The sequence below is a fragment of the Schistocerca cancellata genome, chromosome 12 (genome assembly GCF_023864275.1).
Source record: "Schistocerca cancellata isolate TAMUIC-IGC-003103 chromosome 12, iqSchCanc2.1, whole genome shotgun sequence".
In the NCBI taxonomy this organism is placed as follows: domain Eukaryota; kingdom Metazoa; phylum Arthropoda; class Insecta; order Orthoptera; family Acrididae; genus Schistocerca; species Schistocerca cancellata.
The window spans coordinates 73,375,796-73,388,777 of NC_064637.1; the positions used below are offsets into that span (position 1 = coordinate 73,375,796).

Genomic DNA, 12,982 nt, shown 5'->3' on the forward strand with positions numbered 1-12,982 from the left:
ACTGTGTCTCGTGCACCACTTCAGTTTTCACTGCAGGACGTTTACTTTTCAATGGCCATTTGAGCACAAATAGGTTTTATTTGGACTTTTAAAGATGGACTGGAAGGGGATACACAGCTCTCCTGACAGCTTTGTTTAATGTACACTGAACTTCTCTGCTCAGACGAATAAATCTGTAGAAATCTTTGGCATGTGAAGCTATTATTATTATTATTATTATTATTATTATTATTATTATTATCATTGTGAGTAACTTGTTACCATTGTGAACAGGACATGATCAATTTCCTTTCCCTTTATTGTGCATTCTGAGCTTGTACTTGGTCTAATAGTTTACTCAACAGTAAGATAATTAGCCTTAATTTTAAAGTTCTCATATAGACATTGGATGCTTAGTAATAGGTATTTGTGCCTGAAGTATTGATCCTGACTATCCATTATTACAGGTGTGGTGGATACCAGAGGCACAAATGAAACAAGTGTGACAACCATTCATTCATCTCCTGCTGACACAGGGCCATCTAGCCGCTACACGACTGTCGGCAATGTGACTTCCCCCGAGCTGAGTGATGCAACTTCTGGCACACGCAGCTCTGAAGTGACTAGCAGTGCATCTGCAGAGCTCAGCTCCAACACTGCCGACTCCAGTCCTCTGTTCAACGCTTCTCACACGGCGAGCACCAGAGCCGGAACATCCGGTACTACGATCGGCACGCCAGCTCCGAGTTCCGGTTCTGGTAACACGAGCACAGTTGAAATGGCACCCACGAGCTCGAGCACCATTCTCGGCACTCGAACTTTGAATGGTAGCACCGGCACACCAGTTGGCACTCCCACTTCAATTGGAAGCACCAGTGCACCGACTAGGATCTCCTCTGCGAATGTAAGCACCAGTGCGTCGACTGGCATTCCCTCTTTGATCGGAAGCACCAGTGTACCGACTGCTATTCCCTCTTTGAATAGAAGCACCGGTGCACCGACCGGCTCTCCTGTATCGAACGGAAACACCGGCACGCTGGCGAGTTACACTTCAAGTGGAACAGTGTCACATTCTGGCAGCGCTCACACCGTACCGGTGGACGTCGACACTTCGTTAGCTTCCCGGACTGCGAGTGTGGCTACGTCGTCTAGCATCCCTGTCATTTCCAGCAGCTCTGCACCCGGAAACAGTGCCGAAACCTCTTTCGAGGTGACAGACAGCGAGGCCGGTGGCAGCTCAGTCTCGGTAGTAAATGTCACGGCGGGCGCACACGGTCCGGCAGTAACTACGGCTCCGAGTAGAAGGGCATCGCACGCAATGACTACCACAGTAGAGACTGTGGTCCCCACGGATGCAATCACTGCTCTGCCACTTACTGGTGGAAGTGTGTCTGCCAGCCACTCCAGTCGTGGCAGCAGATATGCTACCGCTGTCTTCATTCCGTCCACCTCGCAGGTTGCAAATGGTCGAAGTGGAAGCTCATTTCCGGGGTAAGTACGATGTTCTTTATATGAAGTTCACTGGCACATTGATAGAGTTCCTCTGAAGTCACGTTGTTGATTGCTGAGAACTTCAGGTGCACTTAAAATAACTTTACGCAGCACTGTTCTTAATAGATTTACGCAGCATTCTTCTTAATAGATCCTTGTACCATTTATTTTCACTGTCCTTGCCAATGGTGACCAATTTAGTATCATTACTGGACTCAGACAACAATACTGAGATGAACACACCAGTGTTGGATGTCAAGAGTTGACGGTTTTGTGGCCACATTGCGAGCTGTGCATATACCACATTATTTGGCAAGATCCCCTGGTGGCTTAGGGTAGAAGGAAAGTGAGTGTACATTCCTCAGCAAGTTGTGTTTATTTATCTAAGCTTTCCAGTTTATGTATAGCCTTGTTGCTAGGTTACTCTTGGCTTGTGATTCTGGTTGTGTTCGGACACTAAGACAGTTCTTTCGGCTTCATGTTTGGTTTCCTTTCAGAGTGTCCTCACTGGATTTTTTTTTTATGGCTAATGTCATCCACTCATTCTTTTCCAGTCTCGTACCATTTTCCAGGGCAACTGTAGTGGCACAGGCCACATGGGTACAGTGTTACAAAAGTGATGACAAGGGTGTCTCTTGCAAAGTAGCCGGTAATACTGGAGCAACAGTTTATGGGGCTTTGGCAGTGTTAAATAATGCTGCAGGAATAACAGCAGGAACAAATGCTGTTGCAACAGCAACTACAGCTGGAGCAGATCCAGGAACTGATCAAGCAGAACATGAAGCGTATCTGAAATGTGGGCATGCACTGCACAGCCTGTAGGCTAAAAACCTGTGGAGCAACTTTTTTCCACCCCCATCCCTGCCACTTGCATTATTCTGTAACACTGTCGAGAGGTGGGAAAAATACCTGAGCTCAGATTTATGTTAGGTTGAAAGGTAAGAAACATATCAGATGCCACGGTCCAGAGAGCTCTGTTAGTGACTGGTAGTAGTAGCCTTTATGAAAATATGTAAGAACTGTGTCCATACTAGAACCTTGAAGCATTGGAATTTATGGAATTGTGCAGTTTGCTGAGTGAGAGTCTGTGCCATCAAACTTGCATTGTGGCAGCGTGATTGCAGTTTAACCAATAAGGGAAGCATAGTGGCCAGTATTACAAGCCTTGGGTAGCAGATTTGCAAGGCCTTGCCCATAAATGCAAGTTTGAACATACAAAATGTGGGGTCTCGTATGCTGTTTCTTTAATCGGAGACATAATTGTCAGATTATCACTGGCCAACAAGGTTCAGACTAGAGCTTTTGAATTGTCACACCCCAAGTTAAGCACATCTATATCTACATCCACACTCAACCGACTACCGCAAAGTGCATGGCAGAGGGTTTGTCCCATTGTTACCAGTTGTTGGGATTTGTTCCCATTCCATTCATGTATGGACCCATGGACGAATGATTTGAATCTTCAGGTTTTGGCGGTGCAAAGACTGTTCCATTAAGTTTCGGGTGTGCATCCGCAGTCGCGTGGTACAACAGTATAAAGGGATGAAGCGAGCACTGGAGCGGCAGTCTTGCGCCTCACTCTGAAGATGGCTGAATGTTATACAGCCGAAATATTAGAAGAAGAAGAAGGAGATTTCTTGTGGCTGCACACCCGAAACTTAATGGAACGGAAGAATGATTGTTTGAATGCCTCTGTGCATGCTGTAATTATTCTAATCTTGTCCCCACGATCTTTATGTGAGTGATACATAGGGTGTTGTAGTATATTCCTTCTGTCATTGTTTAAAGCCTGTTCTCGAAACTTTGTTAATAGGCTTTCTCGGGATAGTTTATATCTACGTTAAAGAGTCTCCAGTTCAATTTTTTCAGCATCATTGTAACACACTTCCACAGATTAAACAAACCTTTGACCATTCGTGTTTCCCTTCTCTCTATATGTTAAACAGCTCCTGGTAGTCCTAGTACATACGGCTCCCATAAACTTGGGCACTATTCTAGAATGGGTCATACAAATGATTTGTAAGTAACCTACTTCATAGACTGATTGCTCCCCCTTAAACCAAAATCAGTCATGTACATTAACCACATCTGAGCCTGTTTTATCATTTCATTTCCTATCCCTCAGGGTGTATACGCCCTGGGACAACCGTGAAAAACCTGGGAATTTTTTCATCTGGGAGAAAACCAGCAAAAATCTGGGAATTTTTCATTGTTTTAGCTTTCAGTTAAATTTTTGTAGTTTTGACTGGTAAGAACTGATACTCTTACAAAGAATTTTACTTTAGCCCATTACTGCAATGAAACATAAACAAGGACACAGACACACACACACACACACACACACACACACACACACACACACACACACACACACACAAAAGTAAGTTGCAAAGGAAATGCATCATTTACAGCAACAAAACACAGGGCACACACAAGTGTCTGCCAACAGCAAAATGTGTCGAAGACTTTAGGGTGAAGACTGTACAATACTTCATAACAACAAATTGCTTCCAATGGGCGTGACATCACAACAGTTAGCTTAAGATTCGTTTGAGCACTTGCCAGCGGGCTTTATGCGCATGCACAGTTGAGTTGCATGTGAGCAATACCTTCTCCCGCTTCTGGCTACTTGAAGTTTGGCTGTTAACTGTATCCAAAGTAGCTAGATATGAGCTGTATCAGCAGTAGCAACAAACAGCCAGATGCTACTCGGAAAGATTGTTCTGGTGCACCCGAGCTGCCAGATTCGCGCATGTGCAGAATGGTCTGAGTTCTAGTGGGATGATGGGTAGATTCCATGTGAACCGTGTTTACATTTAGTGAATTTACTGATTCCTCTTGGTTTACAGCTCTCAAGAACAAAACGGATTTCTGTGGCTGGGAGCTATATAGTGAATTAAAATATTAACATAATTATGGAAGGCTAAAATATGTAATTAGTCTCAGTTTTCTGATTTTATTTTATTTCCAAGTTTTTGGTAGTCGGCTATTAATTTCCTTGCTGAACAATGAAGTTATTTTTGTCAAATTGCTAAAAAAAAAATTTCTGCAAAGATTGTCAATTTATTTGAAACACTATTGGCTAGTGTCAACTGTTAGCGGTATTTCCAGATCATGTTGTTATCTTTTGTGATGTATGGCATTATGCCATATAACTAAACATTAAATAGATAATACAGTACTGGTACGTCAAGAAAATTTGCATTCTGAAAACCACACTGAAAAGTTTAATATCAGCTTGGGGCCTACTTCTATGTGAATCTGGACATATGAATATGCTCTTTTAAGTCGAACTATGAATTTTAATATGGTTTACAAAATTCTGATGCTCTTGGAGTATCCTCTGATGTCCTGTTTCGTTTATGACATAATGTAAGATCTCTTAATGCCCTATACATATGAACATACAGGCTACCTACTCCATCGTGGCTGCGCAAGCACAGTAACGCCATTTTCTGGCACTCTCTGGCAAATGATGAAACGAATTGTAATAGGTCGCTGGAAAATATTGTAATTGGTCATTTGAAAAGCGTTACTTTCAACGTACATTTCCTTTTACACAATATGAGTTATGTTATGTATGCATATGTGCTCTGGATTTCTTAAATCACAGTGCCATTGATTTTCATTTAAAGCTTAACACCTCGAGGGCCAGCCACTTAGAAGAATTTAGAGCCCAGAAGACCAGACATTTACATCATTATAAAATTTTATGGGCACATTTGTGTGATATATCAAAGTGTAACAAATGCAAAAAAGACAAATATTATATGTGAAACCTTAGATCATCTTGAAGCTACACTATGTACATCAATTTTCATATTTGTGTGTTCGTGCTACTTAACGATGATGTTACTATAGGCTGACTACATCACGTGTCCTATGCTCTGAATCACTACTTTTACATGCGACACATCTTCCAAAAGACGTATTTCAGAAACCGCTTTTCACTGCCATGTTTACATATTAAGGTCTGAAGTGGATTTGCTAGCCCAGTAAACTATGGCACCTGGATAACAGCAGATGTAAGTTATGATTTAGCCAGCACAGTCACTATTTATCTTCAGTTAGACTAGGTGCAAACAGCTTCAGTCTAATATTTCTACTTATCCTTCACTGTGCATAGAGCCACTCGGGCAATATTAGCCGAAATTTTTAAAAACAAGACGAAACATCACAGCCCGAGCACGTTTCAATACAGGCTGCATTTACATGGTAGCGAAACTCGACTGCAGAACTGGAAAACTGGCAACCAGAAGTGTTTTTCCAGAATCGGTTTTGAAGTGTTTCCATGACCATCCAGGATCGGTAATGAGAGATTGGTTTACGGAATCCGGTTTTGGGAGCTCCGTGTAAACACAGATGAATATCTACTGTCATCAGCTTGCGATATCACGTGACACGAGCTATGACTGGCTTACAAAAGTGCATCGTGATCTTGATTTCAATGCTTCAGAAACTAAAGTCTTGTGTTTGTTGGAACTCGACTATATAATTTTGTAATACGAAAATATGCAGTGTACATGTTGCTGCAAATCAAAGATCTTTCCAAAACGTATTTTTTTTTTCTGGGGTTTGATTCCTAAAGTGACGGGAGTCTCTATGCCGGTGTACAAAACCCTAACCAGTCAAAGGATTGATAACTTTTGTGATCCTGAGAGAAAGCATACTGTCACTTAACACGGAAAAAGCGTATTTTCACCTGGGAGAAAGTGTATTTTTTAACCAGGAAATCGGGGAAAAACCTGGGAATTTCTTTTCCTTACCCGTGTTTACACCCTGTCCCTATAAAATGCTAGACCAAGGTATTTGCATGAGTTCACAGATTCCAACTGTGAATCATTGATTTTATAGTCATAGGATTACAATAAGTTGCCAATCTTTGCACCACTCTGAAATCAACTCAAGATATGACTGAATATTTATGCAGCTTCTTTCAGACAGTACTTCTTCATGGATGACTGAATCATCTGCAAAAAGTCTGAGGTTACTATTAATATTGCCTGCAATGTCATTATTATACAACATGAACAGAAAGTGTCTTAAACCACTTTCCTGGGGCTCACTCGAAGTTACTTCTACATCTGTCAGTGACTCTCCATCCGAGATAACATGCTGTGTCCCCTGTACCAAAAAGTCCTCATTCCAGTAACAAATTTCGCTTGATACCCCATGTTATCAAACTCTTGACAATAAGTATAGATGTGGTACTGAGTCAAATACTTTTCGAAAATCAAGAAATACTGCATCTGAGTGACTGCCTTGATCCAAAGCTTGCAGTATATCATCTGCAAAAAGTACAAATTGAGTTTCACATGATGAATGTTTTTGGAATCCCTGAGGATTGGCATGGAAGAGGTCATTCTGTTCGAGGTACCTAACCAATCAATACCAACATTATCACAAATATTGTCAAAACATTTGATGCATCAGCAGCAGCTCAAAATGTATTTTCAGATAGTTCAGGTCTCCACCACCCGCAGTCAAGTTTGTCTCCCAGTTGGTGCTCAGGATGCGAGTCCTGTGCTTCTCCATTGCCCATTTTTTTTTACCTGTGTTACACATGTCTCCAGTGAAGTACTTAGCACCAGTGTATGAGGACAGGAAAACAGCACTGCAGGCCAATGTGCCAGTGCTATACACTGTGGGCAGCAGAATTCGATGAAGCATTGATGTTTATGTTAACTCCAGTCTTTGCAGAACCCGGCCAATTGTATAAAACTCTCTATTGGGGTATCAGTGGTATTAGTTCCTGGTGGATACAGGGGATGTAGTTTCTTTGATGAACCAGAAGACCTATCAAGTTCCTGGTGGATACAGGGGATGTAGTTTCTTTGATGAACCAGAAGACCTATCAAGTTCCTGGTGGATACAGGGGATGTAGTTTCTTTGATGAACCAGAAGACCTATCAAGTTCCTGGTGGATACAGGGGATGTAGTTTCTTTGATGAACCAGAAGACCTATCAAGTTCCTGGTGGATACAGGGGATGTAGTTTCTTTGATGAACCAGAAGACCTTTCAGTGGTTTGCTGCAGCTGCAGTGGCAGTTACGTTTCGTATGGCCAACTAAACATGAGGGCAAGTTACTGTATGCATAAAATACGAGAACGTGGAACAGCAAATCACTTCGTCAGTTGCAGATTTGTGCCGGTTATAAATATTTGTGGTTTAGTTGTGTTCACCACATTTGGTTTCCACATATTTCATTATGTGAACCTGGTGTTCAGTTCTGTGCAGTTTCAAACCTGCTCCCTTCTTCACATATAAATTAAAGTTAGCAGTTTTTGATTGCACACTTCAAAGTTTAGTGTGTTGCAGTTGTTTGTGTAACATGTTTCACCAGTCAGAAAATGAGCATATTTGTTCATAAGTTATTGGTTGTGAACGGAATTAATTAGCAATAGTTATATTACTTAGCTTGTTTTGTTGATCAGGTGTCTACGTTGTCTGTGTTGGGCCATCTAGAAGTGTAAAATTCCTGGATGCTGGAGCTTTAAAAGGCTTAACTTCAATAGGTGTACTTGAAATGAACTTGTTACAGGGAGTTTCTGTTTCACACAAAAAGGGATTTAATCTTCAGTTTCACCTCAAAATAGAATAGAACTTCTTTACTACTTCCAACTTCCATCACAGAGCAGCACATGAACTGTCTAGAAGTACAGTATCAAGCATGAACTGCTATGTTTATTGGTGACAGAACAAAACCAGACCAGACACAACATGATGAGCAATGTTGATGCTGCATTGCAATTCAAAGATGCTACAATTAGATGTTGATTGTTTACATCAAGTATTTATATAATAGTATAATAGATTTCCTCATTTCAAAGGTTTCTCTCAAAATTAAAGTGATCACAACTTTTCACATTTTGAGACATTTTCTTGTTGTATATTTTAGTATATTTGTATCTAAGTGAAATAATTTTCTGTAATTAATGTAGTGATAACAAAGAAAACCATAATTTGTGTGATTTCTGAAATATTTTGGTGCATCAGGTAATGTGGCCGTGCAGAGTGTATTGGGTACTTAATGTACTTAATATGTTTGTACATGGAAACAAAAGAAACAAAAGAATAATTTGGAGTAGGTATTAAAGTCCATGGAGAAGAAATAAAAACGTTGAAGTTCGCCGATGACATTGTAATTCTGTCAGAGATAGCAAAGGACTTGGAAGAGCTGTTGAACGGAATGGACAGTGTCTTGAAAGGAGGATATAAGATAAACATCAACAAAAGCAAAACGAGGATAATGGAATGTAGTCGAATTAAGTCGGGTGATGCTGAGAGTCGCATTTGGTCGGGTGATGCTGAGGAAATTAGATTAGGAAATGAGACACTTAAAGTAGTAAAGGAGTTTTGCTATTTGGGGAGCAAAATAACTGTTGATGGTCGAAGTAGAGAGGGTATAAAATGTAGACTGGCAATGGCAAGGAAAGTGTTTCTGAAGAAGAGAAATTCGTTAACATCGAGTATAGATTTAAGTGTCAGGAAGTCGTTTCTGAAAGTATTTGTATGGAGTGTAACCATATATGGAAGTGAAACATGGACGATAAACAATTAGGACAAGAAGAGAATAGAAGCTTTTGAAATTTGGTGCTACAGAAGAATGCTGAAGATTAGATGGGTAGATCACATACTTAATGAGGAGGTATTGAATAGAATTGGGGAGAAGAGGAGTTTGTGGCACAACTTGACAAGAAGAAGGGACCGGTTGGTAGGACATGTTCTGAGGCATCAAGGGATCACAAATTTAGCATTGGAGGGCAGCATGGAGGGTAAAAATCGTAGAGGGAGACCAAGAGATGAATACACTAAGCAGATTCAGAAGGATGTAGGTTGCAGTAAGTATTGCGAGATGAAGAAGCTTGCACAGGATAGAGTAGCATGGAGAGCTGCATCAAACCAGTCTCAGGACTGAAGACAACAACAACAACATGTTTGTACATAATGAGTGCTCCAGTTGTATGTATGTATGTATTGTGTGTTTTGGTTTTTGGTGAAAACAGGGTCATTTACCAGCTCCATTACACACTCCAGGATTTAGAATTGAGCAGTTATTCCAACCAAAGTTGGTTTAGGCCAAAGAGCTGAAGTGCATATTTTACTCAAGCCGTCCTCTGTGCCTAAATTTTGGAGTACACAGCCATTTCCATTCACAATGTGTGATGTTGTAAGGCTGAGTTAAACAGGTTATGGGCTTGGGAGTCATGTGTACTTGCAATTACCTTTACACTCAGACGAACTGAATACACTTTTGGAATATATGAATACAAGATGTTACCTTTGTGGGTCACTTTGGTGTGAGGAATGTTCCAAAGATAGGCAGAGCAACTAACTCATTGTATTCTGAAGTACGTAAAGAATATGGGTGACATTTGGGTGATGGGTGCTGCTGTGGAAGAGCATATGCAAAACTTACAAACAATATTTGAGCAGCTGTTGGAGGATGGGCCTCATTGTAACTTAGAAAGATGCAAGTTTTATGTACCATCTGTGCAGTATGTGGACATACGTTAAGCAAGCAGCAAAGGGATCACACTAATGGCATTGAGAAGCTGCTTGACATTGACCTTTATGGGGAAAGTAATCTAGTGTGCAAAATTCATTCCCTAGGTGTCTGATACCACACACCCACAGCAACCATTTGACTGGGAAAGGTGTTCTGCTCGTTTTGTCTCCTGAGTGTTATTGTTGTTGAAAATACACCTGAGGTCAGCCCCATGCTTAGTGACTTTCACGCCAGGCAAGGTCCAGACCCTTGCAACTGATACTAACATAGACAATATTACGTTTATAAATCCTAGATTTTCTTTGTGAGGTGGTTACTGTGTGGAAGATGTGCTTTAATTTTGAGCCCTTGCATAGTGCAAGGACACATGAAATAACTGTGGGTAGACGTCTGCAATGGTTTATTGCACAAGTGAGGCATGTTAACAATATGCCAACAGATAAGACAAGAAAGAACTGCTCCTCCAGATCTGGCAGACAGGGTCCTGTCTGCCCGGTTCTAATGATGTCTGCATGAGCCTCATAGTAACCGAGCATATTGCTGTGCTGTGGACACAGATGACGCCTGGCGATGCAGTGGATGGCACATGGCATGGTACTGCAGCACGGGTACTGCAGTCTCAAGGCAGTGGGGGGCACAGCTGGTGCTCAATGGTGAAGCTGCAGCAAGGCCGTGCTCATAAGACACTGTGGTGAGGATGCAGCCGGCACGTGTATGGCAGTGAGCGACAGGGGTCTGATGAATGGGCTGCAAGAGGCAGCCGGAATGAAGCCCAGAGCAGGATTGTCTGCCTTCTGGTGGCAGTGTGACAGCGTACATAGGCTATATTTTCTTGTGGATACATGGCTGTGGAGAATGAATATGGAGAATGAACAGGTCCACAATATCAGTGCCACTATCTGTGATGCGTAAGCAACTTCGGGGAGAAGTAGCAGTTTTGGAAGAGAAGTGCCTTAGAGCCAGTAACTAGACAACCCACAGGACACAGATATAGTGCGATTCTTGTGGCCAGGTGATGCAGCCAGATATAATATCCTTCCCCTGCTGAGTAGAGGGTAGCAGAGGAATCTCAGCTGGATTTGAAGGAGACAAAGGGGGAACGGTCATGCCCAGAGGGCAGAGATGGGTCCTTGGATGGGGTATGTGCTGTGAGCACCAAAGGAATGACAGGATGGAAGGGCATTGGCGGGTGCTGGGAGATATGGCCTGCCTAGGAGTGCAAAGCTTGCAGAGAAATGTGTGAATAGATCAGGTAAAACTGGGAGGCACACCTGAAGCGGTGGAAAGGGTGCTGCTGGAAGTGCAATGTGCAGAGGAGCATGGCGAGAAGAAAGCTCCGGGATAGACGTCACCGAAGGAAAGGAGAAAACAGCATGTTACTCCCGCACCTAAATAAGGGCGTTTGCAGCTGGAATTGCACAATACACCTGAGAAGGTGCACAAAGGGTTAGAGGCATGGAAATACTGTAGGTGGCAAGATCATACAGGAGAGCACCAGAAATATCGAAAGGAATTTCTGGGACAGCAGGAAAACAGTGAGGCAGCTTCGGTAGGGCCCAGAAGCGAGGCGTGCATCGAGCCAGTGTCAGCCCAGATAGAGGCCGACAGGCTGGTGGGACATTGGCAGAGATGTCCACAGGCTCAGCCAGGAGAGGTTGGAACATAGAGGAGGTGTCAGTGGCCAACAAGAGGCACGCTAGCCGGATGGTGACTCCCGGAGATGCCGCCCGAGTCGACCGGACTCCAAAGGGCAGGTGGGATGTAGGGAGATGGTCCCAGTGGGTATGGCTAGACCATGACAGGTTGTTGGAATGTTGGCAGGAATGCAGGTGGGCTCAGCTGGAATGAAAGGGGACACGGTGGCAGCTGTGTCCAGACGTGAGGATGCTAGACACTAGGAACACTGATAGAACAGCCCCTTGACCCCAGCTTTTGTGTCCTTGTGTGGTGGTGATGGCAAATGAAATAACAGTGGTTCCCATCTAAACATATGTAATGATTTATTACACAAGCAAGACAAGGTTAACAATATGTCACGAGGTAATACAACAGAGAATTGTGCTCCAAATATGGTGGGCAGGATGCCATCCAGCGAGTTTTGATGTTGTCAGCGTGAGCGTTGCAGGAACCCGGCATGGTATTGTGGTACGGGGATGGCTGGCAACTGGGGATGATGCTGCAACGGGTATGTGACTGGCTCCCTGTAAGATGCAGCAACGAGGGCGCAGCTGGAGTCCGGCGAGACCTTGAGGCGAGGACACAGCCAAAGTGCATACGGCAGCAAGCAATGTGGCTCCAATTGGTGGGCCACGGGAGGTGGGTGGTGTAAAGCCAGTAGAGGGGAGTCATTTGGCTCTGATTGATGAGCTGCAGGTTGACGCCGGCATAATTGCCCAGAGCGGGATCCGTCTGCCTGCTGGCAGATATGCTGTGGCGTCTATAGGGAGGTGGACAGATATGAACGTGTGGACTCTTGGCTGTGGACGAAGAACAAGTCCACTATCACAGTGCCGCTATCAATGGTTGTGTGTGTGCGTGCGCGCGTGCGCAGCTTACCAGAGAGCTAGTGCCTGTGGAAGAGAAGTGCATTCTTCCCAGCAACTATATAACACACAGGATGTGGGTGTATGCTGGCATTTGTAATGGCCAAATGATATGGCTCTGCACAACAGAATTAAAGAGTCCTTATAACCACCCGCTGTGAGTTTGAAATTTTGCTCAATGGTGTGTAAAACCTTCCTCTGTAGTTGTGTGAAAGCATCATGCTCTGTGAACCCACCCTTGAGCTTGACAGTGCTTCATACAGCAAGGTGTCGACACTTGCGAAAAAAAGGTCACAGCTCAGAAGTTCATGTGTGACATGTAAGGCATGTTAATTATGTCCCATTGGCACCAAATTTCCCTGCAGTGTTGATTTACACATATTGCACAGTCGAAAATGACAGTTCGCAGTTCGATGAGCAACAAGACTACATTCTTCACAACCTTTTAGACTGCATCCC

General features: G+C 43.1%; 1 protein-coding gene across 1 annotated transcript in view; it reads left to right on the top strand.

Annotated features, from left to right (window-relative positions):
• Window positions 1-12,982, top strand: part of LOC126109721 (aminopeptidase N-like) — a 222,875-nt gene that overhangs the window by 106,949 nt on the left and 102,944 nt on the right. The window contains exon 6 of the mRNA XM_049914775.1: window positions 447-1,470. Within this exon, the coding sequence (XP_049770732.1) occupies window positions 447-1,470 (1,024 nt within the window). The remainder of the gene's footprint in view (window positions 1-446; window positions 1,471-12,982) is intronic.